The 21,543-nt window shown below is 39.1% G+C and overlaps 2 protein-coding genes across 9 annotated transcripts in view; one reads left to right on the forward strand and one right to left on the reverse strand.

The window, feature by feature from the left end:
* Window positions 1–998: 998 nt before the first annotated feature.
* LOC104143000 (uricase) overlaps window positions 999–21,543 on the forward strand; it is a 28,876-nt gene continuing 8,331 nt past the window's right edge. The window contains exons 1-4 of one of the 2 annotated variants that reach the window (XM_068952678.1): window positions 999–1,184; window positions 20,237–20,455; window positions 21,209–21,325; window positions 21,452–21,530. In XM_068952678.1, the coding sequence (XP_068808779.1) occupies window positions 1,170–1,184; window positions 20,237–20,455; window positions 21,209–21,325; window positions 21,452–21,530 (430 nt within the window). In that variant the 5' untranslated portion in view covers window positions 999–1,169. Of the gene's footprint in view, window positions 1,185–20,130; window positions 20,456–21,208; window positions 21,326–21,451; window positions 21,531–21,543 lie in introns of those variants that run through there. The other variant, XM_068952675.1, reaches the window with a different exon arrangement.
* On the reverse strand, window positions 7,562–21,489 carry DNASE2B (deoxyribonuclease 2 beta). Of its 7 annotated transcripts, none has more exons than XM_009673227.2 (8): window positions 21,431–21,489; window positions 19,217–19,244; window positions 17,985–18,137; window positions 13,630–13,807; window positions 12,140–12,221; window positions 10,927–11,088; window positions 9,218–9,415; window positions 7,562–8,663 (listed from the first exon to the last, which is right to left on the reverse strand). In XM_009673227.2, exons 3-8 carry the CDS (start codon window positions 18,095–18,097, stop codon window positions 8,308–8,310), a joined length of 1,089 nt encoding a protein of 362 aa, XP_009671522.2. In that variant the 5' UTR covers window positions 18,098–18,137; window positions 19,217–19,244; window positions 21,431–21,489; the 3' UTR covers window positions 7,562–8,307. The 7 variants fall into 7 exon arrangements, with proteins under 7 accessions (XP_009671522.2, XP_009671524.2, XP_009671519.2 ...); XM_009673229.2 differs by lacking the exon at window positions 21,431–21,489 and adding an exon at window positions 19,458–19,802 and having other exon boundaries at window positions 17,985–18,110; XM_009673224.2 differs by lacking the exon at window positions 21,431–21,489 and adding an exon at window positions 19,458–19,802.

Below are 21,543 nucleotides of genomic sequence, written 5' to 3' on the forward strand. Positions count from 1 at the left end.
TGTACATTTTGCACATTATCATACAATGAAGTGATGCTGTGTCTTCTTATGCAATCAGGGAAGAGAAGAATAAGGAGTAGCCCAAAGGGAGGAGAGGGAAACTTCAACTCTGCTGTTAGCAAAAGAATGAGAACTCTGTTCTTTTAATTCTTACATTGCTGTTTAATGCTAGTAGCACAACAGTAGCCTACAGAGATACTTGGGAACATGAGTCCCCTCATCTTGGCTGTCCGATGGTGGTTTTCATTGCACGTAGCATGTAGAGTGCATCCAAGATGTGTTCTTAGGTCCTTGAGGGAGATTTGGAATCACCCTGGAGAAGAAAAGATACCTTCACTCTATCCCTACTGCCCATCTTCCTTGGTGCTAATAACAGAACGTGGGCTTGAGGTGATATGGGTTTGCGTCCTCGTTCTGCCACAGACAGACTTTGAATGAGGCCCTTAAATCCCTGAGATTTAAAAAGAATCTCTCTAAAAACTGGGTATTACTGCTTCTAGATTGGGGCACTGTAGGTGAATCCATCAAAGATAAGTAGCAAGAGATACACTCTTCACCAACACAAGTTGCATCTCTGCCAAGCTCCTGCATGACCCAGCCTCCGAGTGATTTCTCTGCCCAAGAAACCACCCGTGCATATGGCCTCTCTGACATCATTCCTAACAGGCACCTGTTACCTCACCTCACGGACCTCAGGGATGAGGCTGTGGTCAAGCCATGATGGGAAACTCCTGCTGGGGACATTTCCACCATGTTGGGACTGCATTACCATTCTCTGAATGCAGTTTATGTCATAGACTGCGGAAGGTTCAGATTTTATCCTTCAGTTTTTATGAGCAATTCCTGCGTCTTTGAAGTTCTGTTCCCATTGAAGTTGCAGGTAAACTCCCACTGACATTAATGGGGTCAGGATGTGTCCTTCTCTCAATTTTTGCTGCTGTTTCCTTTGTTGCAGTAGAGCTATTCCTTTATTAAAGCTTTTGCCTAAGGAAAAAAAAAAGCTGTGTTATTAAATAAATTGTGAAATATTTACGTTTGTGAAGCCAAACCCTTATGCTTAGCTCCTCCCCTGATATTAAGGTGACACTTTTTATAGAGCCACAGCTTCTACACTGCCATTATTCCTCTGTGGGATCCAAGACTGGGAGGTTACAAAACAACAGGCCACCATGAGCCAAGTGACAGTAAGTAATATCATTTGCTTGTTGATTTTGACTCAGTGCATTAAGAAACAGCTACGTCAGATTGATGGTGATTTATTTAGTCCCTGAGAATACAGAGGAACGTAAGGGGAGATGAAAGCGAAAAAAATATAAAATTGAGGTGTTTTCTGAACTAACTTTGATTTTTATCCAGGAATAAGAGGCCATATGTTGTAGAGATATCTTTAATAATAATGCCAAGAGCAAAATGGTAAAGGCATAATTTTGTCTAACACTATTTGCATTCTTTTGTATTTGTATGTACTTTTTTTTTTTTTCTTACAGTTCTCACAAAAATGAATGAAGCTCGTTTTAGTGTAATGACCCATACTGGAATCATCTGCAGTTACTCTTGTAAAAGTTTGTTTCAGATCACTTGTTTTCATTGTATTTTTATACTGGCTTTTAATCTTAATAGTAGCTTTTTTTTTTTTTGAAAGAGAGAGAGAAAGCGAGGTAGATTTGGCATGTAGTTCAAATATGTATGGTTCAAACTGTTTAGTTTAGTCTGTAAGTTTTTCCATCCAACTTTTACATACTTAATACTTTTGATTTTGGTTTGCCCCACCTCTTGTAGGTTTGGTGACAGGTAGGGACTTTCTCTCTGGGTGTTTTGTTTTTTTTTTGTAATTGTCTAGGTCACTTCAGTTTATGCCTTCCGTTTTGTTTCTCTGTAGCATAGCCTCCATCTCTGTAAAATGGATAAATGTTACGTAGTTCATAGTCACTGAAACAGCCTACTAACTGATTTTCTGCACAATTAATTTCAAATGTTTCATGGTCACTGACCTCACCTACTGTTTTCCATCCTAGCGTTCATTCTGCTTTTCCCTTGCTTTTTCTCTTCTGCTCATCTTGAGTTCTCTTGTTCTCTCTTCTGAGTTTTCTCCTCTGCTTCTCATGCCAGTTGTCTTTGCTCCTGTTTCTCTAGTCCTTCATCTCTTTTGACAGTGAAGAGGAAGGCAGGCTGGTGAGCAGCTAGGAACACAACTGTAGTAACTGTCTCTATTTGCTGTTCAGCATTTCTTCCATGTCCGTTCTCTGCAAAATGTCTTGCAAAATTGTGGGATCCCTCATTTTCACCTTGCATATCTTACTTTCATGAGACAAATATTTGGAGTAGTTAGAAAATGAGATAGGAAAAGATGCAGATTTCATTTGCACAGTGCCTGGGATTCACAAAGTTAGTATAAGAAATGGAAGAGGTTCCAGAGCAAGAAAGGAAGCAGTTCTTGAAATGTGTACTAAGCTAGGCATTTTTAATCCTTGACATGAAGCAGAGGTCAGTGATGCTAAGTGCATCAGACCAGTGCAGAAACACATTTCTAAAACTGATTTCTGGCTGACAGAACTGTAGCCCAAAAAGGAATCCTGAAAAGAGACAGACACAAAAAGACCCTGGAGCTAAATAGTTCCAAACTTTGAAGAGTCAGAAATACAAGAACTAATTTTATAACTTGATGATAAGGCTTTTAGTGAGCTTTTGACAGTTTTTGGAAGGTAATGGGGAAAACATGTATTGCTATAATGTGACACACTTATTTGAGAGCATTACTACAGGTGAAGCCAGATTTGGGGGTTAATGTATTATGATGCACAATTATGTGGCTAATTTGCATGTACAAATGGCTACATGGTTAATAAATTGAGCAACGCTAGTGGAAGTGTACTGCAGTGAACCACTTGCAGCAACAGCCAGCATTCTAGCAGGCAATGTTAAATACCATGCTCTGCTCTGGTAAAGCTGACCATTTTGAATACTTGAATACTAGTTTGCAGTTCCCCAGCTGCAAAGTGATTAATGGAATGGAAGAGTACTCTCTACTTTTAGCCACATTAAAGGAGATTCAGAACGGTCACCAGAAACCTTCTGTAGAAATCTAAAATGAACTCAACTGAGAAAAAATCAAATTAAGAGAATTTACTAAAATCACTTGAGTAAAAATGTAACATAGCTGTCTATAAGAGGCAAGATGTATTTTTCAAATCCTAATGTTTTGTATTTAAGAGTTGAAGTAAAATTATTAACATATCAAATGTACATAAAATTAGTTCTGGAATAGCATATACTTTCTATTGAAATGAATCAATTAAAAACCATATAATGAACCTCCTGTAAAAAACAAGAAGCTATAGAAAGAAATATATACACAAAGTAGCTCCTGTCTAAGGCCAAGATCTGAAACTGCTACAGCTGATTTCTGAGTTGAGACGTAGCATGTTTTAATAACCTATTCATGCCAATTTCTGAAGGATTCTGAGAAAATTCAGCAGAAGAGACCTTTAATCTGCTATCTCCAATCTAAATAGAAAGCGTCAGCTACAGCTAATCTACTCAGAGTTATCAGGATATCTATAAAACACTAATATTGATATCCTAGCTTGAAATCACAGATCATCAGCTATTAGTGCCTTGTATTGTGAAGAATTTATTCCCTGCTACCTGCTACTAAATTTGTTCCATTTTTTACCTAACATTTGTTATTTCTATTTCTCTTCATTCCCATTCTTTTCCTTTTCTGTCTATCACATTGAATATCCCTGTCTTTTTCAGAAATCTCTTGGGAAATAAAAGAGCTGCATCGTATTCTTGCATCATACTCTGAGCACAGTTAGGCTTGGGCTTAACGCAGATCTTTTCAAAGAGGCTGCCAGCAGTACTCTCTCCTGGATATTTTACCCAGGGCATAGGCAGCTTACGCATTTTAAAACAATTATTATATTAAGTACTCAATGATGTATTTTTCCCAGAAGCTGAAAATAAAGGTATAAAAGAGAGCCACACAATAATTTATGGGTGTTAACATATGGGTGTAAGCTGCTCTGTGGATAATTATGTGACTATGCTAATAACTCAAAGGATGGCTTGCTACATTAAAAACAAAAAAACCCTCTCACAAAGTTGTTCTTTAGCTTTTCCCTGCCATCAGGAGTCAGGCTGTGTATATTTAAATAGAGGAGAGAGACAAGAGAGGCCCATATGTCTTTTCAAAAATAACCTTCTCTCCTCACACCACAGGCAAGCTGAGGAAGGACTGTTTGACAGACAAACTTGCATTAGCTGTACTTGCTGGTAACTTCTCATTTTGGGGGCTGAAAACTACATGAAGTGTGTTGATAGTAGAGCAGCTTGCGTGAACTGAGTTGGGGAAAAGAGAGATGGGCAAAGGTTTGCATGGAGAGTTGGAGGAATGGGCATTATTGACAGCTAAACAATCAGGACCGTCCAGGTTACTCAGGACTTTTGTACAGTATAGCACATTTTAAAGCTGACTTTTCTGTATCTCAAAAATACTTTTACAAACTTCAGTGGCAAGTCTAAGGGACAGGCTAAGTTAGCACGTTTTGAAGAAGGGAAGCTTCCCAGCTAAAACAAAGAAATTTCTCCCCAAGCTTCCCTTCACTTGGTAGTAGACTGCTAGCATGGAGTCTCAGGTCTCCTCAAGAAATTCTCCAATGCATTGCTCATCACTTTCATACTTAAATCTCAGCATATTTTTAGTCATTGTGTAGACACTTTAAGCAATCCCACCATAAAGGCTACATTGTAAAATGGACTCAGACTGGAATGTGTCTGTTTCCCATAATAGTAGATGGTCAAATGGAGTGAAATTTCAGTTTAAATTTTCATGCCTTCAAATATTTTGTAGTTTTTCTCCTAAGGACACTAGTGTCTAATCCTGTAAATGGTCTCTTGCATCTAAGTCTGTGTTAAATTGCCCTCTTCCAGCACAGCAGACCACTACGCCAAACATCCGCAATTACCAATGTTACGGAAAAATCATCAGAAATGAAGTTTCTCTTTGACAGGGGAAAGGGAGACGGAGTTATGCTGCTTGCTCTGGGATGACATTAGTTGTGGTTAGGGTAGGAGCTAACCTGAGTGAATGAGTGGCAGGCAGGTGCTTTGAGGGGCTCATATTTGCATTTCCTGTCATTTGTAAGTTTGTCAAACATGCTGGGAAAGATTCTTATCTTGTGTAAATTATCACAAGGTAATTTATACCAAACAACAATCTCTCCTGTTGTGTTTGTTGCAAACTTGGCTGCTTTACAATAGTATTTAATGCATTAATAACGTGTACTCTTGGCCTCTCCTGCTCCCTCGGCAAACCATTTTCATTTATTACAACGTTCTCATTTTGTTTAATCGGAACAGAGCCCAAGGGTCAAAATAGCCATACCTGCATACTGAGGAGCAAAGACTCTTGAGTTCCCCAAAAGAGAACAGCTTTTTTTCCTTGACATGCCATGGTTCAAGACTCCTGTCCTTTTGCAGTATCAGTTTTGTTCAGCAGGTTCGCCCCTAAGATCGCAGAGAGGGGCAACTACTGGATGTCCCGTTCAGCAAGAGAAACTCTGTCCAGTCAAAAGGGTTGCAGTGGGCAGCAAAGAGAGCACAGAGAGTCACTGGTGCAATCTGTCAAGTGTCTTTTTGACAAAAGAGCAGCACATTGTAAAATTAAAAACTCTGTGAATATATATAAATATGTAAAAATTAGTATTTCTCACTGATGATTGATCACAGTGCATGGTATGAGGTCATATGTCCAGCTGTGTAAGTGACATATGGTCTTGACTTTACACAGATTGACTTGACTTTACAGCCTGAGAGTCACAAACCATTTAAAAAACCAGAACTGATCATCAGTCTCTTTTGGGAAACAAAGAGATTGCCCATGTGTCACAGTGTTTGTAACAGAAATATTGGGAGATGCAAATATGGAGGTTACACAATGAAAGCAAAACTGAATTAAAACTGTTTACAGTCAAAAAAAGAGAGAACCAGAACTGCAGCCTTTTTATTGCTACACAACCGAAATGAGTGTGGGCACAACTTGACTATTCAGGTGACTGTATTGCTGTAAAGCACAGCTGCATCTCTTCGTCTTCTCACTAGTGTTTATGCCTCTTCAGTCACAGCTAAAATGGAGGCTACCGATCTTCAATTTAATGCAAGAGGAATGTTGTAAATTTTCTTGTGAAGATTTATGACAACTTTCTAATGATCAAATAATTAAGAATAACAATTAGCACTTGAAAGTCAAGTGACAGACAACTGACTTTTAGCTTGGGGAGCACAATTGTCTGACAACACTACTGTGGTAACCCGTGGATGGAGACTTTCTTTGCTATTGAACTCTGTGACCCAAATGCCACGTTCGAGCGTCTAATGTAAGAAATATAGGTTGTGTAGGTAGGTCCACAAGCCCAGATCTTGATATACCATCACAAAGTTCAGCAAAGCTGTTTCTAAGAATGGATTTCTTGCCATTCCTGTACAGTAAGGTCACACATATGCACGTATGCAAAGCTGTGGGCAAGATATAAGAGTTTAGACAGGTTAGGTTGGTGTCTGCCTTGAAAAGGTGGACAAGAGAAATGAATTTTATCTTGGTTTATCTGAGTGATGTCGTACCATCCCACTGCTCAGCATTCTGTATCGCCGGCACTTTTCACTATCACAAATAGTTGTTACTTGACCATGCTAGTAAAACAAAGAAAAGTATATATGTAAAATAATTTGACAAGCATCAGAGGAAAAACCTTATCAACCAAATTATTTGTCAAATATTATTGAGTCATGTGTAGGGCCAAGAAAAAGGTCTACTTCATGCAGAATATCTAAACTATCTACATTATTTGCACTGAGTTAGTTTTGCCTCAGGTTTACCTGTGATCCAGATCAATTTACTAAATATAAAACCCACTCCTTCACAATTCTCTTCTTAAATTAAGCAGGTAAGTACATTAGTTTTTTTCTTCAAGAAGTCCACACAAATATTTTTTCTGAAACTGATTTGTTTGCTACTTCATATGCTTCGTTGTTTGGTTGATTTCTGAGGAGGAAAAGGGAAGGAAATCTTTGACAATTTCTTGTGGTTGGGCAGCATTTCTTTATATCTACCTTCCTTTTCAGACATTCTGGTAGAGAATCAGTTGTATGGAGTACAAACATAGCAAAACAAATATTAGCAGGAGCAGCAGACCCTTCAGACAGGAATTTATAGTAGCAACACAGAAAAAAAAAATCCCTATAAATACATTTAGGGACATACTTAAGCACAGGTATACTTTTGAAATCTGAATTTGAAAGTATATTAGCATTTTACAGCTTTATCTTTATAGGAAGTCCATCCACACTTCAAATCCTAAGCCTGAGATTGGAAGCACTGAAAATTAACAGCCACATTTGTTGTACCGTGAAATTGTAGGTGAAATAACATCTTCCTTCAGAAATTTTTTTCTTTTTTCTTTTTATTTTTTTCCTAATTTTCTCCATTTTTTCTTTTGGCAGCTATAAAACATTTTAACCAACCATAAAGAACTATAGATAGAAGAGAGAGACTGTAAACAGACCATTTCCCTCTTAATTTATTTTGGTCATTCATATTTTGGACATATTTATTTGTTGATATGGTTCCTATACATGTATAAAAGCACTAGAAAGACACCAAGCTATTGGTTACACATGATTTAAAGCTCATTTCTTCCCTAAAAAATAGTCATGTAGAAATTAAGCCTTTCTGTCCACAGACCTGCTTGTCCTCTTGTTGTTATTCAGCCATGTCTGTTCTTTAAGAGATTCAGCCCAGTTTCCCCCCAAACTGAGCAGAAAGGTAGACTGATCTCAATAGTATCTGGGCCATGTGGCAATTTTGAAGGCATTTTTGGGTAGTTTTCTCCGGTTAACTGCACACCCCAAACAACCCAGCTAACAAGATAGATTTTTGTTCTTCCTCACATTTCATGTCCACCATTGTTTACCAAGTTCCACTTGAGGCCATGTGTGCACAACCATCCAAAGCAACGTGCTTTGTCACAGTGTGACTGAGAACCCAGTCTGTGCAGCACAATCTCAGTTACCGATGGTGAGAGGAGACAAGGGAAGAATAGAGCACGACTCAGAGCTCAGACAGAACGTGCTGATCTGGCAACAATATTTTACCTGTAAAGCGACTGTTTTTGTAGCTAAGAAGGTAAAGGCCTAATACATCTGGCAACTCACTGGCCCATTTTTCAGAGAGAAAACTTAGTTTAAAGTAGATCTTTCCTGTAGTTTTTACGTAATGGAGGGCTAGGCTATTTGGGAGGAATGGTTCATTCATATCCATGTGGAAGAATCATTACAACTTTCATAGTGGATTACCAAGTGTCTGAAAGCTTTGTAAATGTAGTGGTTCTGTGTACAAATGAACCCACCACTTCTCCAAGCTTGTTCAGCAGCGCGGTTTAGGTCTCCAACGCAGGTCCACTGATCTTCATAGTTCCTTGCAACACACCATTTGGAATGATCGTTAATGGAATAAAAAGATGAATTCCATGGTGTCCCTATTAGGTGTATGTTGTAGACATGGTAATGGAGAGAGCAATTTGAGGGAAGTCTGTGACCAGAATGCTGCCAGGATTCAGCCAACAAATCTGTTTTCAGTTCTTGAGCTACCCATGCCACATAGATATCTATGGAATAACAGAAGACGTGAGAAATTAGTCTATTATTTTACTTCACTTAAGAGGGGACTGAAAAGCATTACATAAACTGGGCTTGCCTCATCTCAATGCATTAAGGAGGCCAGAAATGTCTGAAAAAGGGATTTCTCCCCTTATTTTGACTTTTATTTCAGAAGTGCATTTCTGCTTTTTCTTCTTTTCCTGGAAAGCCTGTTACAAGAATCAGTAGGGACAAAAAGGAAAAGAACAAAATTTCAAGGCTTCTTTATAACAAAAGCAGATGATTCCAAACCCTATTTTCCCCCTTTGTTGTCATTTTCAAATAACAGGAAAGAAATTGTCTGAAAACCCCATTATCAAACACCTTTGGACAGCTGAAGGACCCAACAGCTTTTCACTCTGTGAGCTGAGAGAGTATTATGATGGAACACCATTCCCTGCCCTGTTACATTTTTTTCCTGAAGCTGAACTTTCTCTTTTCCCTCAAAGAAAATATTCATTGCCCAATAATGCATTAACTGCCTAATGATTGCTTGTTGATAGATAACAACAGTTTCTCTTACCATCCACAAACAAGTGTGACTTAGCAAAGTGAAGAAAGGTTTCCCCGTGAACTGACTGGAGTTTGGAGAGGTGACGCTGGGGGACTGAGGGCAGCTTAGACCCTGCACAGAGCTTTTGCAGATTTGGGAGGTCAGCTTGGAATATGTTAGGGATGGAACAGTTGTAGATGCTTGGATTATAACTCAGCAACTGTTGGTCTGAACGAAAACAAAGAAACAAAAACATGCAAAATTAGAATGAGTTAAGCAAAGCAATCAAGAGGGTTAAGTGTAGTTCTCTCTTGGAAAGGAAACCTGAATCTTTTTTAATCTGCACATCCTGTCTCCTGGAGGAGTTCAGTGTCAAAGCAGATTATTTTAGCAACCAAAAATATGTTTAATTGCTTTGTATTCTAACTTGCCCTGCATCATATAGACCAGCTGGGAGAGTATGCTGGACTTTTTCCACTTACACCTTATTACTAGTAGCGGAACTGTTAAGCCATGGTCTCAGTCCACTGCCACTTACATCCATGCTTATCTTCAAGCCTCTAAACAGTCATTTGTCTCTGAGGTGACATGTATAAATTTAAGCCTGTCCATATTTACCAGAGTAGTTCCAGTCAGTTACACTTGTCAAGCCAAATGCAAACCAAAGAGCTGCCAAAGGGTCTAGTTTGGTTTTAGGAAGAACAAAGCTTGACTTTCAGAGTCTAGATGGAATTTACAGAGGAACAGTACTTTTCTATATAGTGCAGTTTTAGCTGCGGAACTCATTGCCATGGGATGCTGTAAAGAGCAAAAGAACAAATGGGTTCCAGAAGTGATTAGATGAATTCATGGAAGACCAGTCCATCAGGAACTTTCCAGTCTTTCCAGTTCAGGAGATCCGAAACCACAGATTACCAGAAGCTGGGAGGACAGAGCAGGAAGTATTACTATATGCTTCTCATTTTCTTGTCCTCTTTCCCTAAGCATCTGCTAGGATGTACTTCCATAAACAAGAAACTTGTTTAGATAGTTCTGTGGTACAGCCCAGCCTGGCCATTTTCACAGTCTTACACAGTTCATTAGTATAATTATGGGCTTGTAACTGAGCAAATACAGCGTGAAAATGTTTAACAAATATATCAGTAAAGCTTGTTACAACGCCTTTGGATGGTCCCTTTTCAGGATTCCTGTATCAGGTAGTGGAATCTTATGGCTACAGGTTTACTTTTTTATTTTTAGTATAGGTATTTTATGTGGCAAAAAGTAACTGGGAAAATTCTGGGGTATATTTATTCCATACTTTATAGTTCTGATGTGTCAGGGTGATTACTCCAGCTCAAGCAGTGACCGCATTACATTTTTAAAGTTGTAGACTACTGCAGCTGAATGAGGTATTACTGTTAAAAATGATTAGTCATCCTACTTTATACTTCCAAAGCTCTCTGTATGCATGGACTGACTCTACCCTCAAAACGCACTTATGACTATTATTATCCCAATAGTCCTCATGCAGAGATGGAGACATAGAGTGGGAGAGTGAGTTTCCCACTCTCACACAGGAAATCATTGCACAAACATAACTGAAAGCCAAGAATGCTGTTTCCAGGTCCCATTCAGTTTACTAATCTGACAATGAAACTTAAGGACACAAACAAGCCATTTTTGAGGCACAGCCTCAAGAAAAGGGGTCAGAGAGGTGCAGTGGTTCAAAGGCTTTCTTAGGGAGAAGATTTTCATACCTATTTCTGTAAACTGGTCATACTTGAAGGTTATACAGATGGCCGTCTGTCCGTATGCCTTCCCACTAGGTGGATATGCATAACCATCCTCAAGAAAGGGAGGGAACAGAGGCACACTGTGAATCCCCCAGAAGCCTTGTGACTTGTCCAAAAGCAGAAATCCTGTTAAATGAAAGTTACTGTAAATTAATTAAGGTGCAAAAAAAGCTATGAGACAACACAGCAGTGTTTCACTTTGGTTCTGGTACTGCAGATGCCATACTTCAGTGCATTCATGTCTACAGTAAACTGGCTCTAGACCATATTAACAGATTATATTAAACAGTAGTATTTTATACAAATTGCATCAATTCTGCACTGCATAACCTAACTCAAACTGTCATCTCTGTTCTTTTGAAAAAATGCCTTTGCAAAACCTTTTTTTCTTTCTGTACTCAAACATTGTCTTTGCAAAATCTGATGATTTAATGGCTGTGACCCTCTCTCTGCTGCTCTTTTTCTTTCCCCCTCCTAGATTCACTGTATAAGAGGAAATGGGCTCAGTCAACACTTGTGTCTTTTTCCCCCAGAGCAAATTCTTCTTTAGGGGAAAGCAGCAGAGGGACAGAATATGCCTCCCGCTGCAGCCAAGTGCTCCAAGAAGGAGAACAGCTCCTGAGCTGTCCGCATTTCTGCAGCCTGAAAATACATGCCTGCAAAATATGTTGATTCCAGAGTCAGGCTAGGCAAACTCAATCCGCTTCCTCAAGGGCACGTGATCTTGGCAGCAGTTTCTTGCCACAGAGAAAGAGAGAGAGAGAGAGAGAGGCAGACAGACACACAGTGACACACACACACGCACACACAGAGAGAGAGAGAGACACACACACACACACACAGAGACAGAGAGAGTTTGGAGGTTAATGCTTAATTCTGTCATTTAGGATGCTTTCCCTTTGCACCAGGACAATGTGGTCTGTACTCGGTAAACGATGCATGAGTTTCAGCCCATGCAAGACAAAAGGTCCATAAACCCTTAGACACAGTACAGGCATAGCAAAACCAAAACAGAAGCTACAGCATATATAACTATATCAAAGCACATATCATGCAAATCATTCTCCATTTTGGCTTTAAGGAAGGAATTTTAGACAGACAGATTGACAAACAGACAAATAGATGTTATCCACAGCTTTAAAAAGGAGAAAACAATAACTCAGGATTCTGCCTGTACCTTTGGTATGTCCTTTTTTCCAATTGTAGGACTTTGACTGAGGGACCTCATCATTATATATTGCATAGGCAATGCTGCTGTTCTGCAAGAAAACATACAATGTCTCATAATTATATTCAATAAAAGAAAGCTATTTAAAAGAACATTTTTTACTGGGAGCAGAAGAAAGAATTCAGAACTTTGGTATGTGACTATGACCAGCTTATTTCTTCTCTCACTTCCGCTGACACAGTCTCTATGGAAATTACAGTAAAATCAACCTTAAGAGGACCCAGCACAAGGGTCCCAGTTAATATATAGTGGAAGTTCTCCTGAGCATTTCAAGAGCCCTTCCCTAACGAGGTCAAATATGTTTACTAAGACAACTTACAAAGGTTTTATTGGGCAATCACTTGCAAAGAAGTTTCTCCTTTTTTGGTGCCTGTTTCTGATCCTGTGAAAATGTTTGTTCAGGAAATGTAGACATGGCAACTGTTTTTATGAAGGATGAGCAATTAATATTGTTTTGCAAAATATTTGCATACAGCCACACCTTATTCTCCCTGAATAGAGAACTTCAAAGCTCTGGGACATGTTTCCTCTCCAGATGTAGAGTGTGCAAATGCTAACAGCGTAGGAAGACTGGCACCAGTGTGGCTCAACGATACCAGTTTGTAAACTCTATTACCATTACAGCATGCCATGGAATAGGAGAGTTGCCTGGATTGCCAGCAGTTGACTGACTTCCGAGAATCTTTCCTACATACAAATTTCATGATAACCTACCACTAACCTACAGCAAAAATGCAAAAACACACCTAGACTCCTTAGAATATTATGTAGATGGTAAAAAAATAACTATAGGCCAATCTTGTGGTATTTTATAATCACTTTGCACAAACATAAATTAGGTGCCAGACTCCAGGGTGGGGGAGCAGGCCTAACAAGCAGTGTATTGTTTCTGAAAAGTCACAGTAATTTCAGGGGGAACAGCAAAACATAAAATTGATTTGAGATGGTGCTTGAAACACCTGCACATGGGAGGATTTAGGATGAATATCTGTAATAGTGACTGCTGGCCCTGGTCTGAGTGCCTAGTCAGTTCACAGTTTCAGACCTTGCTCAGCATTAATGGCAGAAAAGGAGCCACGGGGACCATGCATTAATGTTCTTTTTTTTAATGGGCAATATCTTAAGTGTGTGAAAGGCTTAACTAGAAATCAGAAGTTCTAGGATAATTTCTAATTCTAGCCAAAACTAAACCAAATAATACAATAGCAATAAATAATAAAAATTAATAAGGTTATTAATAATGAATATAATAATAAATAAATAATAAAACAAAACAAATAATCTGCCTGGTTGTCAACATATTCCCGTTGGTGCATTTTAGCAGATCTAGTCAGTCAGGTCTGGCCACACTTCCACATGCTTATTTTGGCTGATTTCATCTCAGTTGCATGTAGCATCAAGTAAATATACTAACAAAATGATAATTAAATATCACTCACCTTAGATTCGTAAGTTTCATACAGTTGTTGCAGCGTTTGCCCCAGGGCACCCTGTGTCATATTGATTAGATATTTACTGTGTTGCCACGTGTGAATCAGGGAATCCATGTACATGTATTCCAGTCCCAACCCAGGACTCTCTCCTTCTGTATGTTTTGGTAACTTGTAAAGAAGAAACCTGAAACAGCAAGGAGTAATATGTTTTACAAGCTGCCCTGTTTGAATGCATGAATCAGTATCTCCTTCCCACCTGAGAATTTTAAGACAAGGATGACTCCAAGGATGTCTATGTTGGAGGGTTACCAGTGTCAGCAGCATGCAGCTTTCACATCCCAGCTTTGAGCACGTAATCCAGCTCAGGACCAGTCGCAGTTTAGTGGCACGATACTTGCTGCTGCCAAATTTGTTCTGCTTATTAGCAGGCAAAGGCAGCTGATCCTGCACAAACTCCTGTTGCTGCAGCCAGGCTGCTGTTGGTACCCTAAAAGAGCTTGTTTTGACCTAATCCTGGTTTGCCGCACTGTACTGAAGCCCCTGCTGGGGCTACAACGTGGATAAGTGCCTTTTTTTCCCACAGACCTTTATGCTGTGTGATTATGTTTTTCTACCCTTCGGAACCAGCACTGCTGAGAGAACAAGGTTCAATTTGTTCTGCTTTGTGCTTCAGCACCCTAACTGTCAGCTAAGCTTCAGAGTTACACCCACAGAAACCTGCCCAGGAATGGAGATTGCAGGGACGCCCTTTGGAATCACATTTAGCCACTAAACCACTATTACTCCTAGCTCTGGAAGAGAATGAAAGATTGAGCCTGAACCTCAGGTCATAAACTCTGTCTGAAATTCTCATGGTAAACAAGGATACCTTTTACCAATAGATTTACACACACACACACATATATATATGCGTGTGTGTGTGTATATATGTGTGTGTAAATAAAAATGAAGCTCTGTGATAATGTTATTACACTCTTACTTTTCATAACAAACCCACGCTCTGCTGAACTATTGTAAGCTGGATATTTACAAGTCATTAGCCAGAAACAGAGATATTTTTCAAAACTGCAGAATACTCAGTATTGTCAGATAACGGTTCATTTCACACTAATGTACATGATGAAGTAAACAGATCTGGCCAGTGCACAAGTCCATGGGATTAATTGCACCATAATTAAATGAGCCACTTTCTTTGACAGTTAATTTAAGTAATTTGTTACTTATGTCAATAAAAGAACTGAGTGGCATTATTTTCGATCCTAAAGTACCTAACAAAAATGCATCCTGACTGTGCTTGATGCTTTAAGTACATCAGAAGGAGTAAGCCTTGCCCAGTTAATATACAGTCTAAAGTTGGTATAAAATATATCCTAGAGAAACAGAAAAGCAGATAAAAAGTGATGGGAAATCATTTGATAGAGGAACGTTTAATGCATGAGAATGGTACATCTACAGGTAGAAGAAAAATAAACATCGTTTCAATGACCTTGGTAATCCACCTGCATTGCCACTGAGTGATGTTCTTTAACTATCTCACGAGAAATTGTTGATGATGACAGATTATAAGGAAGAACACGGAAGCGATTTGTATAATAAGCTTGATGAGAGCATTAAATGCATGAAGAGCCATGAAAATCCCTTTATTTGAAATTAAGGTTTGGAAAGGAGATGAATAGCAGTAGTTACAAAAGTAATAGTTAATCCAAGAATTAGTATATGAAGCTCTTCCAAGCTGCTTTGAAATATATTGGAGGGTATATGTTCTGATGTTTATAGCCTTACACCAGGCAAGCATGGCAATGTTTGTGTTAGTACATATGCTTATGGAAATTTTAGCTGTTGAGCTATCAATAAATTGCTTGCCAGTTCCCAAGTGATACATCTTTCGGTCCTTTACAGAAAGTCAGTTGAGTGCATAAACAATTTAAGTTGCATAAATATCTTCACTGCTATTTGTGCACAGGAAGTGTCTCAAGAGCTTAAGTATTTGTGGGACCAGAGTAGCAGTTATTATCCTGAGAACCAAGCAAAAGCAAAGGCATAAATGGCAAGGAATCTGCTTATACCTGATTAGACTTGTCACATGTATTGCTTGTGATTGAACATTAAGTTACTAGAATTAATCACCTCTTTACTTTTTTCACTAAAAATCAGTAACTTATGAAGTGAAGACGAAATGCAGACAGTGGCTCTATTGCAAAATTATCAAGTTAACTAATTTTGCTCCAGACTGCAAAATGTGCACCAAGGACATAACCTCCATTTCCCTAAGTGGAATTAAAATGTATTCCTGGTTTTAATGATGGACTCAGCACTTCTCAGAAAGCCCAGTTTTAGCTTTTACTTATGTGAAAAAAATCCTACTGAACACAGCGACTTTTGGATGAATAAAGACATTCTGTCCTCCTTAGACAGAGCTGATCCCATGATCATTTGCTCTGATAACACCTACATGAGGTGCAGTAAAGATTGTGAGGTGAGCTCCTCAATGACATGAAAACACCTGGAGGATTTTGACAGTCCACACACTTCATGTAGGTAGAAATTTCAAGTAAGTTTTGGGACTATAAATGTTACCCGATCACATAAAACACTTCAGTTCAGTGTCAAATGCAAGGGTGCATGAATACTAATAATGAGCAATTATGGAATATTGCAGGATGAAACCTCTGAATAGTAAGGACTCATGTAAACCTCCTGCCAACTGAATATAACAACTGCAATGCTATATTTGTTTGAAAGGGCATCAACATCTGCGTAAGAGGAAGCTTTTCTCAGCAGTTTCACTTCTGCTTCTCCTATCAGCTTCTCAGCAACTGAATCCAGAATCCAGCAAAAGCTGACTATTTTGTAATAATAGGCTTGGATGACCTGTGAGAATAGATACGTTTCTCTTTCATTTGCTCATGGCAGATTTTTATTAAAAGACAAGTCGTCCCTTCCCCCCTAAACCTGTCAAGTAGAAGCACTGTTTTACACAGAGGCCTGTGGAGAAGAACCCTATTTCCCATCTGGAACTGGCCTGACATCAGTGGTGTTCACACAGAGGCAAAGGTCAATTACTCCTAGCTATAGCTTTCACAGAATTTCTTGGAGAATTTGTATATAAAAACTGTGTTTATTTAAGAAATGGATGGTAAAGCATTTTCTTTTGGCTTGATCCTAAAGCACACGCAGATTCATTCTGCAAGAAATAATAGCAGTTTGCAGAGAAAGGAACTTATTCTTACCTTTAAGTTCTTGGCTGGCTGTAAGAAGAGTCTGAACCTGAAAATTTCATTATCCAAAATTGTCTGGGCAAGGGTGACAAGTCATAGGGATGGACGAGACCTTCATTAGGCTTGATGCTAAGCCAGTACAGAGCAAAGCAGGCTTTAGGCCCACACTTGACCTACCATGCTACCGATGGTGTGACTAGTCCTCTGTCTTCCCTGAAATTTGCTCTATGCATGAAGACAGGGACATGTTTAAGTATTACAGGAACAGTGCCTACTCCTTTATCACTTGTATCCAAATTAATCATTGTTCTGTGAGAGAAACTTTTTTTAAATTAGTTGATGCTTATCTTTGGGAGGTGGCGGTTGTTTTTTAAGAGCACTCGTTTCACTTTTTAAAGCTGGGTTGGATATTATGTATAGTAATTACACTTTGCATCTTTCATCTTCAAAGTACATTAAGCTACGTAATCATGCCAGTCAAGCTCCAATTCATGCTCACTGCTGCAGTGTGACTGCTAGCAGTTCTAAAGTGCTGGCAGCTCTGGAGGCTGGAGAATGACATCTCCTTCTTAGTCACAAACCACAAACAGGGTTTTCCCACGCTGCCACGTCTGTCTGCATTCCTTGTGCCAGGAGATGGTTCAGCTTCATTTTTTTCCATCAGCTCTTGGCCATTGCAACAACTACAGGAAGGGGCCAAATCACACCAAGCTGCTGTTTGCGTATGAGCAACGAGGTTAGGGCCAAGACAGTGACAATTTTCCCCACTCAGATCAGTTTGTTCAGCGTGACAAGCCACATGCTGTTGCCCTTGCCATAACCTGGGTGCTCAGAGAACTACTTCAGGAGATCTGGAGCTTAGGCGTTACAACACTCATTTGATCATGAGAAATGAATGCTTTGTAAACCAGTGATTATTTTGCAGTTAGTCATGATGCAATAGTGTGGTTAGCTGTAGTGTAATGACATTAGATTTCATTAACTTATCCTAAATTTTCCAAATACAAAATTCAAATACTACTCACAGGCAGACAGGATTAAAACACAGATTGTTATACATTACACTTCTCAGCGATCCACTGATTTCATGCAGTCTAATCTTAAGCATTATTTATTCCTCCATCATTTATTTCCTTTACTTACCAATCAACTGTCTGTCCATCTTCATTTCTGCAGGAAATTTCAGCTGCCCACAGGGATGTGGTAGAAAGAAGTAATAGCAAAGCAAAGAGACACCATACAGATCCCACAGTCATTTTGGTTTGTCAGCTGCACAGAGAGAGTACAGGGCAGATTCTAAAAGGAGAAGTTGATTTGTGTTTCATTAACTGTCAGCTCTTGCCACGATGTAGTAAACATACCACAGCCAGCTGCCTGAGACTGCAGAGCAAGTCTGAGAAAACATACCCTTGTTAGAATGACATCACTTGGCAAAGGGGCTGAGGTGCTCTGCAGAATGGCTGGAAACTTTTCATGATTTTTTTGGCAACAAAATGGCAAAATGGCATTTGACAAATGATATTTCTGAGAAATGTACTCTTATTTTAGAAGTTATTATTTTGAATATTTTAAATATTTAATGTATTCTGCTTTCAAAGAAGCTGTAGATGCTGAAATCCTTGCGTTTTTTTTACTGCTATGCAAATGAAGTATGAATTTTTTTTTTTACAGATATCAAAAAAACTTTAGTTTTCAGACAAACGAAACAAAATCAGTTTGTTTTGATCTCACTGCTTTTCCACCCAGCCCTTGTACTGAGCACAGCGTTTCTGCCGTTCCCGCAAAGGGAACAGGGTTTCTTGCAAAATGTTGAACTCTCCCAGATCCTGACTTTGTCGATGAGGGGATCCTTAATTTGTCTGTACGGACTGAGCCTAGAGACAGTAAGAGAAAACGCTGATCTCTGAGCCACAGTAATTTACTTACAATTAGTTAATTACTTATAAAAATTCTCTTTTAAATGCATCAGCATTTCTCTTAGGAATAAACGTGTCCGAATTGAGCAATTTTACATGTGATGTTTTCAGCAGCTTACAAATAAAAAGCTTCAATTTATTTTTTAGTGTCGAAAAATTCTTTCTCCCTCCCCATTATGCTTAAATTGAAAGATGCTGATACTAAATATGGGATATTTCAACCTCAGGGAAAGTTTAGTGTGATAAACTCTGCATGTTCTAGCATAAAAGAAATCCTCACAACTTTCATAGTATTTTTGTCTCCTTTCCCAATGCTATAACAGACATATAAATTGGGCTGTGTTTGACCGAAGCAGGGTAAAACTCAAAAAGGGCTTAATGCCAACCAAACCAATGATCCCAGAAAGCCAGAATTTTGGAGGTGTAGTTCCTGACCTGAATTTTGCTGCTCAGACTCACCTTGGATTCCTTTTGTGAGAAATCAGAACTGTAAAAAAAAAATTGTGACAAAATGATTTCAGCTAGTCCAGCCTGTTTTTTTTTTCTTCCCTCTCTTGTGAATCACAACACACATAAATGGGATAACAAAACACCAAAAAAGCCAAGAACCCGATAGCTATTTTCATTTTCTGTTGGAAAGCTCTGCCCACTTACAAAACAACCTCCCCGCCCCTTTCTGAAGTATCACTTTGATACTCACCGCTTCTACTGGGCCTCTAAGCAGTAAGGCAGCACCCGCCCCGCGTACCTGGAGAGAGGCAGCCCCGGGGCCTGGGGAGGCTACAATTCCCACGGCCGTGCCAGGGCTTGCTAGGCTCGGCTCACTGTCACGGGGCTCTGTCTCGAAAGACGCAAACACACTTTGCCAGCTTCAGAGTGGGAACGGAGAGCGCTCAGTGCCTTGCACGTGTGAAACGCTACAGCAGTTGTGAAAGTTGGGAGCTGGAAGAGTAGGAAGTGGTGAAACTGATCTTGTTGCCAGGGAAATTCAGAAATCGTACCTAGAAAAGCCCAGCCCAGCTACACATAGTTTTCTGACGAAACAACTGCAGAGGGTGCTGGGATAAATACTGCCTACCCTCGGCAGGGATGTAACTGAAGTGACTGACTGGACTGGGATGGGACACTCTGGCTTCAGAAAGAACTGGTAGAGGAAAGACTTAATAAAGGTATATATAGTCAGGATTAATCCAAAGAAAATAAGTCAGAGATAACTGTTTACTATTACTCATGTTGAATCATCTGCTCTCCCCCCCCACAGGTCACAAACAAGTTTAAACTCTATCACACCTGCTACTAAAGTAATAATATCTTCTTAAAGCATTTTTTCTTCCTATCAGGACTTTGCAATTTATAATGGAAATATTGCCATTATCACAGAAATAAAATAATAAACATCGTTTATGTTTGTTTGATTCAGCATAACTCATGCTTCCATTCAGTTCATTCATCGCCGTAATGCATGTGCTTTCATTGCAGATTAAGGACGTAGAAGTCCTCAACTGTGAATATGGCAAGAACACAATTAGGTTCCTTCGTGTTAAAAGAGAAGGGAAGAAGCACTTTGTTAAAGAAGTGGAAGTGTGCACACATCTCCGGCTGAGTACTGCCCAGGAGTACCTGGAGGGAGACAACTCTGCTGTGATACCCACGGACACCATAAAGAATATCGTCCTTGTGTTAGCCAAAAAAAAAGGGGTATTTTTATTTTAACTAGCCTTGCTGTTACTTCTGACTTTATTTGGAAGTATTTGTTATACTTTTTTTTTTTTTTTTTCTAAAATGCATCAAAAGAATCTTCTTTCCTCTGCATCTGAATGTTAGATTGGCACTAAGTCACCTTCAAAGATTTGGAAGAGAGTTTCTTTTACTCCAGTAATTATCCTGTGCACAGAGGGTAACTGAGGTACTCTTTCCTATTCTGACAACTTCAGTGCTGGTTAACTTGCCCTCTCATAATTTATTTTGCATTTTCCTCACAAAGCTAGAAGTATTTTGGGGTAGCTTAAAAAAAAAAAAGTTCTATTAACTATGCTCAGTGTTAGCTCCCTCAGTTTCATCTATCATACTGACAATCTGTGGATCAAATTCTCAGTCTCAGTAATGAAATCCCATCTTTAGCCTGTACAGCTGAACCAGAGCATCGCTATGATTTTTTTTTAACATTATATCCTCACAGGGTCAGGCTTGCATAGCAGTTCCTCTGAGTCCAAAGACTTCAGCTCACTGTACCATGGAATGGGAGACTTTTGATGTGAATTTGCAGCTGCTATTTGCAGCTTATGCTGCAAGCTGATCAAATGGCTAGGCATACAGTACGAAAAACCAAAATTAAAAAAAATCTGTATTTTAACCAAATTGATCCTTCCCAAACATTTAGAACAATTAGAATAATCTACTCTTGTATACGAGGTAACTGCTGAGTTCTAATTGTATTGTTTGTTGTCTTAGATCCAAACTTTAGAACAATTTGCTGTTGATATCTGCACACACTTCATGACAACATTTTGCCAAGTGGTATATGTCAAAACCTATGTTCAAGAAGTACCATGGCAACGGCTACACGAGGTATCTAAAATACTAATACACTCATTTTGTTTATGCTCAAGCCATTTGTTGCTTTTTTAGTTCTTCTTTTCAAGCTCAGATACAATTCACTACACTTTTACTTACCTGTCTGCTCTACGTTTGCAGAATGGCGTTCCCCATATCCATGCATTTATATTTGTTCCTGATGGGATTCGCTTTTGTGAAGCCGAGCAGTGTAGAAATGGTGAGAATTCTTA

This window comes from Struthio camelus, chromosome 8, assembly GCF_040807025.1.
Source record: "Struthio camelus isolate bStrCam1 chromosome 8, bStrCam1.hap1, whole genome shotgun sequence".
Lineage (NCBI taxonomy): Eukaryota > Metazoa > Chordata > Aves > Struthioniformes > Struthionidae > Struthio > Struthio camelus.

Bases quoted from the DNA above. Each gene is read 5' to 3' on its own strand.
- DNASE2B (XM_009673227.2), bottom strand. From the start codon at position 18,097: ATGACTGTGGGATCTGTATGGTGTCTCTTTGCTTTGCTATTACTTCTT. The intron at 13,808-17,984 runs GTAAGTAAAGGA...TTGCTGTTTCAG, and splicing joins GATGGACAGACAGTTGATTG to GTTTCTTCTTTACAAGTTAC. The intron at 12,222-13,629 runs GTGAGTGATATT...GTTTTCTTGCAG, and splicing joins ATGAAACTTACGAATCTAAG to AACAGCAGCATTGCCTATGC.